This window comes from Theropithecus gelada, chromosome 13 (genome assembly GCF_003255815.1).
Source record: "Theropithecus gelada isolate Dixy chromosome 13, Tgel_1.0, whole genome shotgun sequence".
Classification (NCBI taxonomy): domain Eukaryota; kingdom Metazoa; phylum Chordata; class Mammalia; order Primates; family Cercopithecidae; genus Theropithecus; species Theropithecus gelada.
Window position 1 is genome coordinate 35,518,231 of NC_037681.1, and position 20,369 is coordinate 35,538,599.

The 20,369-nt window shown below is 41.6% G+C and overlaps 1 protein-coding gene across 2 annotated transcripts in view; it reads right to left on the reverse strand.

Moving 5' to 3' along the window:
* Positions 1–424: 424 nt before the first annotated feature.
* The window catches only part of NBAS (neuroblastoma amplified sequence), a 375,829-nt gene continuing 355,884 nt past the window's right edge, over positions 425–20,369 (reverse strand). For both annotated transcript variants that reach the window (XR_003115238.1, XM_025353552.1), the window contains 3 exons: positions 20,222–20,360; positions 12,580–12,708; positions 425–835 (listed from right to left, as the gene is read on the reverse strand). Coding sequence is in view for 1 of the 2 variants with exons in the window: in XM_025353552.1 (XP_025209337.1) it covers positions 560–835; positions 12,580–12,708; positions 20,222–20,360 (544 nt within the window). In the remaining variant the exon portion in view is untranslated. The remainder of the gene's footprint in view (positions 836–12,579; positions 12,709–20,221; positions 20,361–20,369) is intronic.

Genomic DNA, 20,369 nt, shown 5'->3' on the forward strand with positions numbered 1-20,369 from the left:
GATTAAGAAAATGTGGCACATATACACCATGGAATACTATGCAGCCATAAAAAAGGATGAGTTTGTGTCCTTTGTAGAGACATGGATGCAGCTGGAAACCATCATTCTTAGCAAACTATCACAAGAACAGAAAACCAAACACCGCATGTTCTCACTCATAGGTGGGAACTGAACAATGAGATCACTTGGACTCAGGAAGGGGAACATCACACACCGGGGCCTATCATGGGGAGGGGGGAGGGGGGAGGGATTGCATTGGGAGTTATACCTGATGTAAATGACGAGTTGATGGGTGCAGCACACCAACATGGCACAAGTATACATATGTAACAAACCTGCACGTTATGCACATGTACCCTACAACTTAAAGTATAATAATAATAAATAAATTAAAAAAAAAAAAAAAAAAAAAGCGGCAGCTTGCTCATCGTTTCCATACAGTTTTATTTGCAATTTGTTGGAACCACGGAGAACAATCGGCAGGTACACATGTTGTTTCTGGGAACAGCATTCAACTCCAGATGCTTTTTCCGCTAAGGAGCAGAGCCACAGGCGGCCCTCACACCCAATGCTGTGCTGCGCGGAGGGCTGTGCTGAAGGTTCTCAAGGCCCGGTGAGTCCCCCTCACAGCCAGAAGGAGAGACCCAGCTTCGGCTTTGTGGCCGGCTTCTTGCAGGTGTCTGCCCAGCTCCTCTGCATCCCAGCGCCCTTGCTGGAGGCCGGCCAAGAGGTGGTCAACGATACGCGGATAGAAGGGAGTGGAGACACACTTCACCAGCAGCTTAGCATCCAGGAGCAGGGAAAGGAGTTCCTGGTCACAGTTGGAATCATTCACCTTCAAGAAATAAGACAGGCACAGCGTGAGGGGGTGTCTGCTTTGTCCGCCTCCCCGTTGGATCCCTTGCTCTCCACTGGGCTGCCTTCATCATCATTCATGCCCTGGCCTGGGTTTAAAAGCATGTGTGGGTCATGAGCACCTCTGAGGTAGGTCACAGATTGGGATGACAGACGGGGCTCCTCTTAATATGAGAAGACACAAGAAGCCCACCACAATCATCGCCACAGCTTCCAGATACTGGGCACCAGAAACTGTATTCAACACTGTACCAGCATTTCTCCACCGAGGCCTTCTCACTCAACCCCGTGACTGGCACTTTTACCTCCCAAATGACAGATAAGGAAACTGAAGTGTAGGAATTTTGCTTAACATCGTAGCCAGTGTTGTAGAGCCAGATTGTAACTTTGGGTCAGTCTTGACATCAAAGTGTGCTCTTAACAACTACAGTTACTGTTTTATTTGTACTTTCACCGTGATCCACATTCTTTAACGCTGTATCTTTCTTGAATATAAATACACATGAAAACAGCTTTTTTTTTAGAACAAGAAAACATTTTTTGTACTCCATTGAGAAAAGAATATGTCTTTCAAGCCCACTGATACAAGTAAGATAACCAACAGTGGGGCTTTAAGCTGTTCTTGCTTGAGCCTCTAGGAAGCTCAGTACTAACATTACTTTTTAAAAAATGGTTTCATTGGTTCTTTCAGTTTGCATATTCTCTTTCTCCCTGGTCTTATCTTCTAAATATATGTATTATTTTCAATATTTTTGTAAAGAATCAAGTCCACACTGATCACATCAAAATTCAGAGCTTCTCACTTACATTGGGATATCATAAAACAGATTCTTGACAGGCTTTTCTTAATGTTACCATGCATTTTTAATAATTTGGGTTGCAGGACTCTCAGAAATAATGTCAAAGCCAATTAACTAACGTTTAGACCAACTATATTATGCAATTATATACAACATACTCTTCCTGCATGTTCTGTGACAAGGAAGAAAGGCTACTGAAGATGCGAAGGTCAACTGTGTCTACTGACTGCAAGAATTAATGCGAGAGAAGCACTGAGAATAAAATCCTGCCCGCTATCGGATACCGTGAATCTTTCCTACTACCCATAGGGGTCACTCCAAACCCAATGGAAACGTCTTCCAATGCCATCTTCTTGCTGACATTTTCTTTAACTTTCTTGGCCAACACTTGGGAGTATGGTCAAGGATTCCTCCTTCTTCCATACTCCCAAGATACCTGAGATTTGCCTCTTCTTGCTGTATGATAAGTAATTTTATTTTATTTTATTTATTTTTTGAGATGGAGTTTTACTCGTTGCCCAGGGTAGAGTGCAGTGGTGCAATCTCGACTCACTGCAACCTCTGCCTCCCGGGTTCAAGCGGTTCTCCTGCCTCATGCTCCCAAGTAACTGGGATTACGGGTGCATGGCACCACGCCTAATTTTTTGTATTTATTAGAGACGGGGTTTCACCATGTTTGGTCAGGCTGGTCTCGAACACATGAGCTCAGGTGTCCACTCGCTTCAGCCTCCCAAAGTGCTGGGATTACAGGCGTGAGCCACCATGCCCGGTCTGTATGACAGTAATTTGTATGTCTGTCTCCCTTACCTACTAGGACATTCTTGAAGGCACAGAAGTTTTATCACTTTTCTATTTCAGCACCCCATTTCATTAACATTTGTTAAATGGTTGAGTGAACCTACATTATTAAACTGTCACATTTTTGTAAACTGCACAAGTACACGACAAAGACCCCATCTTTCAGAGACTGACCAGGACGAGCCTCCAGAACAGAAGACCCTCTCGGCAAGCCCTCAGTGTCTTTTCTCCGGCCTCCCATTTCATGAACACTTGTACAGCCCACCTTTGACCCAAAACACTTAGGCTGAGCTCCATTTACCTTTGTTTTTGCTTTTAGGAGCTAGATGACAGAAAAAGCCACTGGTTCAAAGGACTCGCTTTTGTGCTGGAAGGGGCATGGAGCTTGGACTTCTCCTTGCTGGGGCTGCCTGTGATTCTGAATGCCTTCTTTCCATCCCACTTCTCTCCCTGTCTCTTCATGTCTAGCAAACAGGAGTCTCCATCCCACAGAGCTCCTGCCCTCAGCAGCACAGTGTCTATGTGCCAGAACCCTGAGAGGCCCCTGAAGTCTTCAGACATCCCTTCAAGACAGTTCTCGCCTCCTCTGACAGAGGCAGGCTCAGTGAGGCCAAGTGTCGTACAGTTGCTCCGTGGTGGAGTGGCCTAGAAGCCCGGGTCTCAGATTAGTTTACTTGTTGATTGTTTCCCTCCAGAGCATGAGTTCCTATGGAGCAGAGATCTTGTCTCTTCTGTTCACCCCTGAACCCCAACGTCCAGAATGAGGTGGCCACATGCTAGGAGCTGAGCAAGATTTGTGGAATGAATACCCAAGTGAATGAATCACTCCACAGCGCACATTCTTTTAGTCTATGCGGCTGCCTCCACCCACGTGCATGCACATGCTAATGCGTGCACACACACAGGCCATCTGAGTTACTGTATGTGTTATCTTGGTTCATCCTTCAAAACAAAGAATTCCCCCGCCTAACCCTGCAGGAGAGAACAGAGTGTGTGCCAGGATGCTACAGGCACATGTTTGATAAGATGCACAGATAAAAGGCTCAGAATCCGAACACTGCAGGGCAATACTTTCTTTGTTGCCCTGAATACGTTTTCCAGGCTGGGACACCTTTATTATTCTTTCAGTTTACTCACTAACCCTCCCTCTGGAAGCCTGACAGTCTCCTAGAGAGGGAGTGATGGATTCTTCCAGCCTGAGGAAGAGACAGGGGTTCTGTTAACGCCTGCGGCCACTGCTGCTCTCATTCTCTTCGCAGTCTGTTTCTATCCAGCGCAACCAAATCCTTCCCCCGTTTCTGGCTGGATATACCCAGCTTTTTAGAAGCTGCTCAATCCTGGCATGGAGGGTAAGGGGTGGGGAAGGGCAGGGTAGGCTGTCTTCTCTCCAAAAGCCTGCTGCTTGCTGTCTTGGCTGAGAATGCCTAAGGTTAAAGACACGGCAATGAAACGCATGCTTCCTCTTGGCCCCGGCCCACTCAGAGGTTCCCTTAAGAAAGATAAGGGTCTGGGTTTGCTGACCTGCATTGAGCTTGGGCAGTGAGCAGGGAAAGGTTGGGAGGAATTTTGGGTTTGGCTTCTTATAAAACGGAGTGCTGGAAACACAGGGTGGGTGACTTTGTCTTATTTACTTTCTCTGACATTCTACCTGGGCCTGGCTCTTTGCAAGAAATATAGAATGGCCCAAGTATACTTCAAAATTGTCAGCTGCAAGGAAAATACTGCATAGGTAATTTTTCTGTGCATATTTGGGAACAAAATAGAGAATGAAAGAAGGAAGAGAGAGATGGCCTTTGCAATGACCCATTCCAATAAGTACATTTTAAAGAAGAGTCTGAGGTTCAGAGAAGGAACAGGTCATAGACAGCCAAGATGTGCCTTTCCACATCCCAGGCCCTGCAGCAGGGTGCCAAGGCCAGCACAGCTGAGGGCCGGGTGTCCAGTCCCAAAGCACTCTCCAGCACTGTGACATTAGCGCCACACTGCTGAGTTGCTAGGTTAATTTGTTAAGCCTCAAGTTGTCTTTGTTTTTTCTTGTTTTTGACTAAAATTCGTCCTAACATACTAAAACTTCAGTACTATCTGCCACAGAAGCTGGTACTCTCTGACCACACATTATTTATTCTAACCTACTTTTTATTTTTAAGATAAAAATAAAAAAGTGGAAATAGTTGGAAAAAATCATGCCACCTTCTTGCTGACATTTTGTTTAACTCTCTTGGCCAAGCTGATTTCACCTTCCTCCATACTCCCAAGACACCTGAGGTCTGGCTCTTCAGGCTGTATGACAGTAATTTGTATGCCATCCATATTTCGGCCACCACAAGAGAATTATTTCACCCTCCTTTCATCTCCAGTAACTGTCCACGTGCATAGATTTTTTTTTTCCACAATTAATCGCATGATATTTGTATTCTACTTTTCTCATTATATGCTAAGAATTTTTAAATTGTTTTTCACATAGTTTTCAGTCTTAAAAATTTTAATGGCTGCAAAATAGTTGTTATAAGTTATTTAACTTTTCTAAGTATTTCAGCCATTTTTAATTGTTTGATATTACTGAAACACTACCATGAATGTTTTTATGCACATACTTTCTTCTTCATTGAAATCATCTGCATAGGACAAGTTACCAGGTGAGGTATTACTGGCATGTTACAGGCTGAACTGTGTCCCCGCACAAATTCATATGTCGAAGGCCTTACCCCCAGTACCTCACAATGTGACTTTATTTACAGATAGGGACTTTAATGAGGTGATGAAGGTAAAATGAGATCATTAGGATGGACTCTGATATAACTGGTGTCCTTACAAGAAAAGAAAACAGGACACACACATGAAGCGAGGGTCAGTCATGTGAGGACAGTGAGAAGGCAGCCGTCGACACACCAAGGAGAGAGGCCTGGGAAGAAACCAACCTTACACCTTGACATCAGACTTCTAGTCTCCAAAACTGTAGGAAAATAAATTTCTCTTGTTTAAGTCACTTAGTCTGTGGTACTTTGTTAGGTAAATTAATTCATCAGGCAAATTAATACATCAGGCAAAGTATCTGAAACATTTTTTTGGTTCTAAATATGAATGTAAGCACAACCACACAGTGATGTCAACTGTGCCAGCTTACAGCGGTGACATCAGTGTGGGAATGCATCAGTGTCACATCATGAACTTCTCAGCTTTAGGTGTTAACATTTAGAAAAGAAAAAATCATTTGCTAATATAGGAGATATGTAATGGTACCTCAAGGTTGCTTCCATTTGAATTTGTTTATTTGCAAGAATGGCTTTTTCCATAAATTTCCTATCATTTTTATTTTTTGTTGTGGCAAGAATCAATCATTCACTCATTTAGGAGAGTTATAACAGCTTTCCACTCTTTCACATGTGAAGGATTCTCTGTATAACTGAAATCTTAACCCTGATTTTCGTTATCATGAACATTCTAACCTATTGTTTACAATTCTGTTTCAGTTGTTTTTTGTCGTATATAAGTTTTACACTTTTATATTGTCAGGATCTACTCCTTTATTCTATTGCTTTAAAACTCAGAAGTTACAATTCCTCAAAGGAACTGATATGTTCTTTTTATATTTTCTGACTTTTAACAATATTTGACTTTTAAATTGATCAGAAATTGACTTTGGCATATGGTCTGTGGAAAAATCACACAGCCCGGCCAGCGGGTTGACTGGTGCTTACGGGGCATGAGGAAGAAAATATATTCTGTCATTTTTGGATGCGGTTTGGATGTGAGAAATAAATATGAGACAAGTCCAGAGGATTAGTTGACTTAATTCCCCTGATCAAATAACTCCGAATTACAGCGCGAGAGTCTGGTGCTATGAAAAGAAGACAGGCTTTTGGGTTAGAGACAAATTTCCAGTCCTGGTTCTGTCACTAAACAACTGTGTGACCTTGCTAAGGACGATCTCTCTGAGCTCCAGTTTCCACATCAGAAATACAGACTGTCTGTAAGGGCTGGGAATAATACAAGCTTTTAAGTGCCCAGCACAATGCCAAGTGCAGAGTCCAGGTTCAGTAAACAGCTGATGTTAATATAGCCAAACAAATCATGAAAAAAGGATTTTCTAGAAAGGGAAGGGCTTATATATATCAGAAGATGAGTAAAATGCTTGCTATCTCAGTCAGAGATTATTTTTGTGTGTCAGCAATTAATTTTTGAGAATAAATGATACTTTACAGATCTTGGGAAAGAAATCTATTAAAGCACAAAGCACTGCTGTCTTCCAAGCCATTAAAATGCTATCTGCTTAATTCCTCTTTCAACAATAGGTAATGAACCTTCTCTGATTTAAAATCTTTGATTTTATGGATCTATATCAAGCTAAGAGTAATTACAATAACGAGGAAAGCTGAAATTTCAGAAGCAAAATGTATGCAGGTCCTCGTTTCATTTACTTTAAAGAAGATTATTTAATATTATTTCACTGTTTACTTTAGGGAACCATGTTTGTCTTGTTCTCATATATACTATTACTAATAAAAGTTATTGAAAATATCAACCACAAGGGTAGAAAAATAAAAGGACAACATAAGTATATACTTGGGAAAAATGCCTACAGATAATTTTTGTGTTCTGTATTTACTTGAATATGATGTGCAGTTTCCATTTTCTCAGCATACTGTCAGTTTCAATCCTGGCATGGCACTTAATGGAATACTGCTTCTGAAACCAAAACTACGACAAATCACCTGCTCACGATCTAACAACGAGATGGAGAAAATATTTGAAAATCCAGGCTTGATCACCTCTGTGACCAAACTGAAACGCTGGATTTGAGGACCCTGATCTGGCTAGTTCCACACGTTGTACCTACCTCCTTGCTACCTTGGTTAATTCCTTGTGTTATTATTTCACATGTCAATCTCTCCATGAGATAATTCATTTAAGCACAGGGATAACAATATTTTACCTCATCTTTACAAACATCTTACCTATTCCTCACTTTATACGCAGTGCCAGGCTGTGCACAATGGGTGCTTGATATGTCTGTTTATACCAAGTAAATTAACCAACCACTAGTGCTGTTTAGGAATCTCAGGCTGATCTAGAGGGTGAGCTGCCTATCGCTGGACGCATCCAGCTGAGACCTCTGGGAGATGCTGCTGCAGAGCTTCCTTTATCAAGGAGACCCAGCACAGGCTAAGGATGACTGACAGGAGGTGTAGGTCAGATCTCTGTATGTTCAGGTTAAAATGATAGTTAGAAATAAGTAGACATACCCACAATTTTGAGAAAAGAGCCTGGCACTCAAACAGCCCAAAGAAGAGTGATTGTCAAAGAGGCCGGTTTACCACCATCTGGTGTCTGGAAGAGCAAAGGCTAGTTCTTGCTCGATTCCTTGAATCGTTTGGCTCACTTCAGCTTAACTTGGTTTGGATACACTTAGAAGAAAACCAACTGACATTAGTGTTAATTTCAGTTAATCTTCAGTTAATACCGAAGACGGACTCTGCAGACATCAAACGAGGTTGTTAGGACCCCAACCCAATGTGCCTGCTGTCATGTCATGCTGAGGCAAGAGGGCAAGTGTGTGAACCTGGGCTGGGCAAGGAGAAGGCAATCCTGAGGGGGCACTCCAGGGTGGAAGAGGCTCTCGCCAGGGAGGTCCTGGCTGGAAACCTGGATAGAGTTAAAGGGGAACAAAGACAGAAAGGTTTCCTGGTTTTGTATAAATATGTCGATTCACATATGCTTTTCTGAAAATCTTTATGGTTCTCCCCCCAGCCTGGACGCTGGCCACTGTAAAATAATGCTAGAAGCTTCTGGTGCCTTCATGGCTAGGTTACAGGGGACAGGAATCACATTTATCAAATATGTGAAGGGCTGTCACTGGAAGAAGGACCTTAGTAATCTGAGAAAATCCCCAGGGCAGGACTAAGGTCAATGTGATCAAGATAAAGGGGTACAGGTTTCATTTAGGAGGTGCTCTCATGTCATAATCTCACCCAAAATGGCACATAGCCCCCTGCAGTGTTCAGCTGGAGCCTGGGAGAGTGAGTGCACTTAAAAAGGAAGCATAGCTAGGCGAGTTGTTGGGCTAGGTCTGCTCTAGTCTTTTGCAGAGCTAATATTATATGCCTCAAGGTGCTTTCAACAACTTCATTCCTCTGTAGAAATAATCCTTTTCCAATGTAATAAAGCCTTCCTACTTACGTTAAAAGCAGAAGCATGGTAGAGTATAGACTTGGAATGTTAGGTCTGGGGTTTACATTTCAGCTTTGGCTGCTTACTAGCTCTGTGACCCCTGAGCCTCAGTGTTTTCATCTGTGAAACCAAAATAATAATATCTTATCATACGATCATTAGGATAAAGAGACAATGTGCCTATTATAGCACTTGGCAAAGAGGTGGGATTTGAAAGATGGTAATTATTGGCATCAAGGAGAAGCCCTTAATTAGGTGCTAGAGGTCCTAAACGCTTCTTTTATAACCCCATGCATTACTATTTTAACAGACAGCAGAGTCCAGGACAATCCCTGGGAAGAGGGGTCGCATAGAGGCATTGAGCAGTACCAAAGAGGAGGAAGCAATGAAGAGCAGGAGCTGTTGTAAATAGGGAATTACAAAATGGGAATTTTCAGTATACAAAAAAACCCTTATAAATACATATCTGCATATTTTAATGAAATAAGTCAAGATGCTTCCATCCAAACAGAAAATATTCCAGAGATGCAAGTCAAACACATCAGCAGCGCTGCTCTTCTTAGAGAGAATAAGGTTTTGAAAGTGAGCTCTCAACTCACTGGGAGTGATGGAGAAGGTAATCCAGAAGTCTACACCGTGCAGGGTTTTAATTGTTCATCATCAATACAATGCCAAGGAAGGACTTCCCATTTCTGGCCCAGGAAAGAGGCTGTTGGCCATTTATAAAAGGTTACATGCACCAGAGGTCTGCAATTTCGGAAAAGCTTAGAGAAAGAAATGAGTACTACTACTAGAGGAAAAGTCAGTACAGTCTCTGGCATCAGCGCTTAAGCGTCATCCTTTTAACTGTAAACACCTATAAAGCTGTCAGTATCTTGTAATGAATAGCAAAATAATACATGCTATCAGCAAACAAATGGGGGTGTTTTTCCACTCGGATCTGCACACCGTGCAGGAGAGACTGCTATCAGCGGAGCGCCTCTGCCAGATGTTTCCCCTTTAATGTCAATAGGAACTACTGTCAACAACCAATAAGGGGAAAACTAAAGTTATTGATGAACTCAAGCACCCTGCTAATGGACACGGTGAATAGCAAAATAAAAGCAACCAAAAGAAAGCCAAAGTTTTCTATTTTTCATTACAATACCAAGGATAACTTAAAAACCGCTGGACATGAGTCCTGCCAAAATGCCCATTGAAACTCTTCCCTTAGAAAAGTGTAACATAACCCTTCAATGGTGTTGGAAAAGCAATGATGAATGGTAGTGATTTCACATTTTATCTATGTAGCATTTTACAATGATACAATTATAGAGAACAGATTAGCAGTTGCCAGGGGTTGTTCAGGAGGTGGGGAGGAAGAAGGTGGACAGTATGAGACATCCTTGTGTCTCGTACCTTGACTGCAGTTAGTGGTCATACGAAGTTACAGGTGACAATGTCACATGGAGACACACACACACACACTCGGGAGTGTCTGCAAAACTCATAAAATCTATATAGTGTCAACAGATTGAATCAATGTCAGCAACTGGGTCATAATATTACAGGTGAGTATCCCTTCCAAAAAGCTTGAGATCAGAAGTGTCAGTTTTTTTTCAGATTTTGAAATATTTGCATTATACTTACGTGTTGAGTATTCCTAATCTGAAAATCTGAAGTCTGGAATCTGAAACATTTTAATGCGCATTTCCTTTGAACGTCATGTTGGTGTTCAAAAGTGTTGAATTTGGGGCCATTTTTGGATTTCTGGATTAGAGGTGTTCAACCTGTATACTCTAGTTATGAAAGATGTCACCATTGGGGGAAACTGGGTGAAGAATGCCAGAGGCCTTGCTATATTATTTCTCACAACTGAGCGTGAATTTCAAATTATCTCAAAAAGTTAAAAAATGTTTTTTAAATGGAAACTCTGTAAAACCTTAGCTCTCTGGGGACTGCAAAAGGTCCAAACACACTTAGCATTTTGTGGGACACATTTTTAGGGCACAGATGGGCTAGCCTAATGTGAGCATTCAACTTAGTGCAGAGAAGTTATGGTTCAGTCTCATTACTGAATTTCTAAAAGGAAGGATCTGAATGGTAGGCAAGTGACTCATCTTAGCAATTTATACCTGTGGCTTTGATTCCTGGATCTGAAAGGCACAGACGTTTCGTGTGCTATCATCACAACCACAGGCAAACTACTCACAGTCTGCAGAGCAGTTTCAAAACCACAGGCTTAGCACCATGCAGCACATCTAATGTGCAGATCAAAGTGTTACGGAAGTAAATCAGTGCCATATTAAAGGGACTGGGGCACTGCAGTGTTACCATTTAGTTTCTTATTTTGATAGTTACTGTGTAGGTATGTGGGAGGAAGTGCTGTTGTGTGGGTAGTAAGATTAGTTAGCAGTTAGGGGCCGCCTGTGCTAGTTGCAGTTCTGACAGAAGCATTTGAGATAAAGAATCTTTAAAATGAAAACCAATACACTCTGCCCATGGGATCCAGGACTACATCAAGAGAGCTCCACGTACGATGAATATGGAAAGGCAATGTATAATACATCACTGTTTTATTCTCAAAGAGGCCCATGGCAAATTTTTGTGAGAATGCCTAACACAGTGTACGAGGGTGGGGAGGGAAAAAAATGCACTGAGAATATGCAGAAGTTTTTTCTCTTCTTCCCAATTTCTTGAATTTATAAGAAAAAACTGGCTAAGAGAAATAACTCATTATAATTCTGTTTCATATAAATTCTCAAAGTTATGCAACTTTCATTTTAGCATAGATAGGTGGGAGGGCTACTGAAAGACAAGTCCTCTTGATTCCCTACTTCAGTCAAGGTCCCAAAGAGGCCTCTGTTCTGATTAATTATTGGTGATAAGGTAGGGTATTCACAAAACCCTTGAGGGAGCTTTTACATTATTTTAAAAACATATCTAAATGAATAAAGGCGTTTGATTTTCTCATTTTATTCATAATGATTATTTCCAAATACAATTATATTCTGCTTTCTGTAACTATTTGTATAATTTTCTGTCTCCTTTGTCATTAAGAAAACTTTGTATCAGTGATGTCTTTTCATCAGCCTCTTCACTGTCTTGAGTAGCAAGCATATATCTCTGCTCTAGATTCGCCTTCCTTCTCTGGTCCCTAGAAGATATCCTGACACATTTTTGTTTGTCACATTTTGTTACATACATATATATGTATATATACAATGTAAAATTACATGTGTGTACATATGTATATGTGTATAGTGTAGATACTCAGACACACACACACTTCAAATGAAAGAATGATCTCCACACAAAAGGGCTTCAGTAAGGATCATACAACATGAGTTCATTAAAACACAACCCTAAGCTATCTAATCCTAAAGTGAAAAATTTTAAATGAGAAGAGAAAGTTTCCTCCTAATCATAATAACAAGGCAACAGGACTTGAGGGAGAAATCTCAACCTGATGCCAGTCATTACGCTTCAAGACAAGAAGGTTGCCAAAGGAAATCAGAGTTTGAGATTTCAGATGGTGCCAGTATACACTACTTATAACCACTGTCTTACCTTTAATTAGTGGATAACCTAACACACACATCCACAGATGGAAAACCTGTGCAATGATGGGAGTTCCCTAGACCCAAATTTTAAGTAGCTAGAGGACTGCTAGTTCATGGCTGCTTTGATCTTCTTAAGGAGACTATCATCCTGCTTCTCTAGAAAACTGTCTTCTTATTTGGATTTGTATTCTGGGCACCAAAACACTGTATCTGGTTCATGGGAAGAGCTTAGTAAATGTTTGTAAAATAACCGTACACTGCTGGGACAAAACTGGAACAGCTATTGTGGTCAGAGAAGACTGTAGATATAGTAGTCTTCAATTAACCATGGTGTTATTTATGAGAATGAAAGTGCTAATTCATTCCTTTGAAACATTAACAAAAAGAAAAAAAAAAGTAAATTCAACTGGGCATACCGTAGTGACTGCCGTGATTTGCTCCAGTGCCATCTCGCGCAGATGCTCATCTCGGCTCTCGAGGAGAAGTTTCAGAGATGGAAGCAGGAGGGACTGGTTGAGCAGCAGCAGACAAAGCTCCTTCACAGCCTGAAACCACAGAGCAGGGGTGAGCAAGAACTCCAGGATGCACTTCTCACCAGCGCGGTTCTGGCTAGATCATTCCACCCCTTTTTCTATAGTAGCCCGTGTGTGTGTGTGTGTGTTTGTGTGTGTGTTTAAAGCCTCACATGGGACCACACTGAATATACTGAATATGGGAGTTGGCACCCACTTCACTTGGTTCACAGTAAACTGTGTACAGATTTCCAAGCTATCAGATATTCATCTACGATACTGCTTTTTAATGGCTTTGTAATACTCATTGTACAGATACAGTGGTATAATTTATTTTCCTAAACTCTCATAGCCCTAGTTTCCTCATAAGTAAAATGTATGTATTTATAGCTCCTTTGCAGGTTTTGTGGTGTGTGTGTGTGTGTGTGTGTGTGTGTGTGTGAGAGAGAGAGTTTGTGTTGATGAATACAGCATACAACGCTCAGCATATAGTGGAGGCTTAATAATAATAAAAAGAATTATCAATTGTTAATCTTGTTAACAACCTCTAGTTTTCATTCACTGAAATGAAGGAAATCAGCAAATAAAATATTTTAAAATGTGTCTATCATTTTAATGTCAAAATGAATTGACTCCTTAATATATTTAAGACAGTCTATCTTCATGAAAACTGTGTTGCAGAAAAATGAAAATGTGTTTGGATCTCCACAGGCAGATCTGAATTTTATTCTCAGCCCTTTATTTTACTAACTGAACCTGTGGTCACACAGCAGGCTTTCATATAAGATAGCAAATGATAATCCTTTACAACAAAAGCATAAAACAGTAAGAACAAGATTTGCAAACTGTTTTGCCCTGCTGAGCTGTGTTGCCATTTGGGTCCTGACTTTAGCTGTAACACAAAGAAGAGAACACTTTGGACCAAAAACCAGACAATGAGTGACTCTACTACACTAAAGCAACGGTTGCTCTAAAGAACTGACAATTATTGGCATTCACGGGATTGATTTTTCTCTTGTGCCATTCAGACAGCAGATCAGAGAAGAAAAACTCAAATTTACTATATTTTCAAAGTTGCTTTACATTATTATAGAGCATCGATAAAATAAGAATGGCACAAGTAAGCTCCCATTTAAAACTCAGGATAAAGTTCTCTTTGGAATTCTGCTCATTTTAGTTTTAGCTTTCACCCAGCACGTCTCTTCTTGAAATTGGCAAGGCCCTCACATTTCAGAGTAGAAGGCTGTGCTACACAAACCTGTGTGGCAATGATCAATACCAGCAGGGGAGCGGTTTGTAAAACACATTCTTCACACATTGGGAATTCTAATTCAAAAAAGTATGGTGTGTGCCTTCAAGAACCCGTGACACAGAGCAGTCTCACCAAGCATCTGGGGCAAAGAAACAGACAGACTTTTCATCCGGGATGCCGGACCCTGCAGAAGATTATTTGGGAGCATGAAACAAGCCCCTGAGCATGGCACTCCGGCCTGGCTGGCCGCATCCTGGGGCCCCCTCCTCCTCCTCTCGGTCATGGCAGCACTCCCCACCCATGCATTCCACACCAAGCGCTGTGCGGGGCCCCTTCTGACACAGCCCACACATTCTGTATCTGCTCTGTTCAATACCGTAGCCACAAGGCAAAAGCTACATTTGAGTGCAACCGAGGAACTGCATTCTAAATTTTACTTAAAGGTCTTGATAAGCCACATGGGGCCAGTGGCTACCATGTTAGGCAGGGTGGCTGCTGGGCGCTGGACTCTCTCACACCTCCAGGTGTTTACACACAGGGTAACCTTTGCTCTTTCTCTGTCTGATTAACCATCTACTTGCTCTTTAAGTCTCAGTTTTAAAATGCACAGAAAAACTGTACTTCCTCTGCAAAAGCACCCTTGAATGTCCCAGGTTAGCACTCAATGTGCTAAATGTACTGTATAAATATTTCCCACCTTATCTTTTATCTTGTATTATGACAGTCATTCATTGGCCGACCTGCCTTGCTTGCAGGCAAGAATATTGCTCCTTCTCTGTATTCTAAACTTGCTTGGTACATGCCATACCTAAAACTTCTTGTATATAATTCCCTCTCTGAACAAACATTTGCTTACTCAGTAAGTTATCAGTGATGAGTAAACAAGTATTTCTCAATGACTTACGATATTTAGACATAGCATAACATTTGGCTGACCTTGGCTTTCATGACAAATTTTATGGAATAACCTGTGTGCCTCTCTGAGCAAGCATAATGGATAGATGGCATATAGCAAGGCAAGGACATCCAAGAATGGAGGAACCCACTTTAGGTGAGCCACTGACTACTTTTTATCTCTTAGCTACCAGTTATTGGCCAAATACTTACTCTATCTTTAAGTGCTAAATCCTCTACCATGTTTGTTCGTTATTTGCCCCGTGTTGCAAGAGAACGTTTATTAAGAGATTTACAAAGGGATTTGGGGAACTGCAAAAAAGGTCAAAGCAGCAGAGAAAAACCACAAAATACCTCATTTGATAGGCCTTTGCAGTTCAAACCTGTCAGACCATGAGGACAGAGAACAGGAGAGTCCTTGGATGGAGAGGATTAGGTGGGCCCAGGCTTAGAGCCAGGCCACAAACCCGGGTGTTTGTTCTCCCTGTGGACTATGGTTTATGAAGATGCACTGGGGCACTGTTCCCATGGCCTGACAGTCATGAGAGAAGCAGGACCAGTTCGCCAATATGCCTTCTGTCCTTACACAACTCTCCTACTGTCCCTGGAGTATCTCGCATTGAAAGGTCCTGCAGGGCCTGCAGCAGGAACTAGGGGCACAAGGTGTGCAGGGATTGGTGATGCAGAGACCGAGGGGCTTATCACAAGTCCCGGGCATTGCATGGGGGCTGCAAGGCAGCTTGCAGTCCTTGCCCTCCAGCAGGCCTAGAATGGGCTGAGCTCCCACTGCTGTTGCCTGGATGTCCAGAAGCCCCTGGCACTGCTGGTTCTGCAGCCCCAGGTTGATCACGATCTTGGCCAGCTGGGCCTCCACACTGGCCACCAGGCACTGTACCTGGGCTTTGGTTTTGTGTTCTCCAGAGCCTCTCAGGTTGTGCTGGGCCTGCTGCTCAATCTCCAGGGCACTAACCGTGCCTCTTGGACTGTAATCTCTACCGGCAAGGCAGCTGCTCTGAGCTGAACATCAAGTGTTTGTTACATACTTTGTTTTAATATGCATCATCTCATTTAATTTCTCCTCAAATCCTTTGACAAAGGTGTGATCTCAGCCCTGCTAATCAGATGGGGAAAGCAGAGGTAAAATGGTTAAATAACTTGAATGTTATGGCATAACTTGTCTGATTCTAAAAATCAAGCTCTTGACATTAGCAAAAGTGGCTCAACCCTGATAGAGAACAATCACATTGAGATTGAGAAGCTGGGAATTATTAAGGCTCTCTCACCAGCTGGGTGACTTAATCCCGTGCAACAGACCCAGAGCATCGGTGACTAACTCATGTTGTGTCTCAGCGAAATCATGGACCTTCAGGGTCAGTCACAAATAGCTGGACCTTGGAATTTTAAATCTATAAATGCCAACAAACTGCTTTATGCCAATTTCTTATTCTACCTATCCCTGACTCTTGAGAGTGCTTTATATACTGCCACGGATACAAGCTGATTAGAAGGACACAGAACTTTTGAGACTGTGGGACACAGGACCTGTGAGAAAGTCACTCATCCTGCTGGTAACATTTTCATCAGGAAAACCATCATGGCCCTAAGTAAGCAAGTCCCAGGAGCAAAGGCAAGAGTCATGAAGGCATTCTAGGGAGTCATGAATTTTTTTAAAACTCTGCAAGTATGGTACCTCAGTGAAAAACGGGAAACGGAGATGAAGAAAAAGGTGAGTACTCTTAAGTACTCTGACATAAACAGTTGGGCACACGCGTTTCCTAAATCATGGAGTAGGACAACCAAAGATATTGAATTTAGGAAAAAAAGTCCTAAGTAACGGAAAATTGTACCACCACAGTGATATAAAACATTGCGGAACTCTGAAATTAAACTCTTCAGCTTCCAAATGTAGTAAAATAAACTTAACAAGATACTGCCACTTTTTAATAGAAATGTTCCTTCCTCTGTAACACTTTTATTTTACATTTGAGCATATTTAGCCATCAGTAAAAACAGTACATACCATTTGCAAATAGCCTCTAATCACAGCAGCCTCAGGAAAAAAAAAATCTATAAATGTGTCCAATTGAGAGACAGAAACTGAGTCAGCTTAAGGAAAATGAAGGAAAGTCACTGTGACAAGAGAACTCCTTGAATAATTATCTTTTGTTTCATCAAATTAAAGAGACATGATAATGACCTACTTTGCAATGGGGTTTAACCCAGTACCTCCTCTCTCATCCTGAGAGAATTACAAATTTATGAAAGGTAGTGAATTCTGTGCTATGGATGAAGCAGTACACATACAGCTTCAGCTCATTCTCCTTAGAGAACAGACAGAACTAGCATTTTCTCATCCAGCTTAACCTCTTCTTTCACAGACCAGAAAACAAAGATCCAGAGAGTTTGGTGCTTTTCTCACGTTCACATAGATGTGGCCCAGTCTGGAAGAGAAACAGTACAGCTTCAAGCATTACTAGAGCTCCTTCTGTTCTACTATGTATGATGTTCCCTGCCCTAAAGGTGCTCCCAGTCCTAATAAAGAACAGAGGCAGTAAATCCCTTCCCATGGTGTGTGTGAGGAGTACTCTAATAGATGTGTGCTTTAGGTGCTGTGCTATCTTTTCTGACCTCTTAAAAACACTTAGCAAACACCGACCACATGATTCTGAGATCAAATGAGACCCCTGCAAATAAACTTAATGTATTACTCTATTTGTCAAAGTACCTCCCTGTGGCTGTAGACACTTATTAGGGAGTTGAATCATCACAGCTAAATCAGAACTTTTCATTTAACCAACAAGTCATTTGCCGATAGGAAATGGAAAGCACAGCTTCTTACACATTCATCAATAAAAATAACACGCTTTTCTTCTATGTATGTAAAATGTAAATGGAGTGCTGATGAGAATATTACTGCTATGGACACAGATATGTCTAGGACCTATTCCCAGGCGGCTAAAAGATAATACACATCAAGTGGTCCCTATAGGCCTTTTGGCCCCAGGGACTGGTTTCGTGGGGGAAAATCATTCCATGGACTTGGGGAGGGGTTGGTTTGGGGATGATTCAAGCACATTATATTTATTGTGCACTTTATTTCTATTAGTATTACACTGTAATATCTAATGAAATAATTATACAACTCACCATAATGTAGAATCAGTGGGAACCCTGAGCTTGTTTTCCTGCAACTAGATGGTCCCATCGAGGGCTGATGGGAGACAGTGACGGATCATCATAAGGAATAAGGAGTGCACGACCCAGATCCCTCGCATGTGCGGTTCACAATACGGCTTGTGTTCCTATGAGAATCTTGTGCCACCACTGATATGACCAGAGGTGGAACTGAGATGGTAGTAAGTGATGGGAGCGGCTGTAAATACAGATGAAGCTTCACTCATCGCCAGCCACTCACTTCCTGCAGTGCGGTCTGGTACCTAAGAGGCCATGGACTGACACTGGTCCTCGGCCTGGGGTTTGGGGAAGGCTGACATACATAACTGTTACTGAGCCTTGATTAGCTAGCTGGTGAGATGATGTCAGGGTCAAGCATGCAGTGGCCATGTCATGGCCAACTTACATTCCTTGCCTTGCAAAAGTTATAGTAAAACCAAACCAATAAGGGTATTTTAAAGAACAAATAAACATCTTTAGACAAAGACAGAGATCCTAACAACCTTATGTCTTAAACATCTAGATGCTAAATTCTACAGGCCATTCTTGAAGGAAGTATTGAAAAGGGAAAACTGACAGTAACACTTATTTGATTGCATAAGAGACATTCAAAATTCATATGTCTCCCAAATGTAGTAGGAATGGCTCCTCTGGAAGAATTCCTTTTTCAAGCTTTCAAGCACAGAGACTTGATTTAAAGATCAGACCCACCATTCACTGCCTGAAGAAGCAGGAGCAAGACCCTTGACCTCAAACCCTCCAATCCATCAGCTGTCAAGTGGAGATAAATGAATCTCCTTAGAGAAGGTGCTGAAGGTTAAAGGAGGCAATATAGATGAAAGCCCAAGAGTATTAGCAAATGTTAGTTATCACCATTACTACCTGCCTGTTAGGCAGTAACAGGAGACCTTAAACAATGCTTTCCTTACCTAGATTCGACAGAACTGACAGTAGAACACTGCTGGTCTTTGGTCCCGATCTAATAATGCTTGATCTTAGCTTATATTCAAGCGAAGGTGAATCTCATGTTATTTACATGTTGCTTACTTTGGTGGGGATAATGAAGTGCACCGCGTCCCTACACTATGCAGTGGGCTGAATCCAGCCCTGGGTGACACAGACATGATATAGCCACGGTTCCCCTCTCCAGGTGCCCACAGTATAGCAGAGCAGATCACAGGTTCATAAGTGGCTGATACAAGCAGACCTTGGTCCACAGCGCAAATCACACTGCACTAGAGTAAGGGGAGGTAATTTTCGGTGTTGGTACTTTATTTTGTAGAATAATTGTGTCATTCTGGTAGTTGGAAGACTTCTTTAAATGGATAAAATATTTTAAAATTCAATAAAAAAAATCCAAGCCCTCATTCAGAAAACAATTCATTAAATGTGCATTCACGAGAATATTTTCCTTGAGCGATTACAATAAGGATTCAAAGGATCATATTTACAAATTTATTTTCAAGTTTATCTCCTACAGAGTAGGAATGCAAAATCAATTTAATGCCATTATCCAAATGCTTAAATTTAAGACAGCAAATTATTCAAATAACATACTGCTGAGGTGGGATCCATAGCAGTGAGCTGAAATTAACATGTGCTTACTTTAGAACGTTCTCCCTCTTTCTCTCCATACATATACATACACATATGTGTTTCTGTGTGTGTGTATATATATGTGTGTATATATATATAAAATGTCTCTGTGACAGTCAAACCATGGGATCAAACAAGAGAACAAAGGTCAAAAAGGAGGTGCCTGAGTTTTGACCATACTTTGCAGAGAAAAAATTTTGTGGTTATGCAATCTTGTTACAATGATGTTAAAAAGCATGTAAACAAAGTGGTTGGTTACCTACTGAGAAGCGTGCTAAAGTTTACTACTACTATGCCAGCTGGCCTAGTTCAGACAGATAATGCATGAGCTACCATGGCCACTTGGAACAGAAACTTCAGTTTGACAAAAAAGGGCGTCTAGAAGAAACTGAAAACTGGGTTATACTCTGGGACTTGTACAGGAAACGCTGGCTCCCACGAAAAGACAGCAGCCTCAGAGGATCCTTTCAGCATCGCTTTTCTTCATCTGATCCATCAGAAATTATGGCCTTTACCAGTAATTACTTAAGCGAAATGTTCCTCAAGTCCAGTCACTGGGATTGCTTATAATAAAGAGTTCTGATAAGCAAAGGGCTACTCCTTAGGAAAGCACTCAGAATATCCACTCACCTCTACAGGCAGCATCTGCTTGGTGTTATACAAAGAGCGACACATTTTCAAAACTTCATTCCCCAGTTCTTCCTTGTTCTCCATCGTACATCTGGTTAGCATCACTGTAGCTAGTCTCACCCATGGATTATTGGTTATGCTGGTGTTT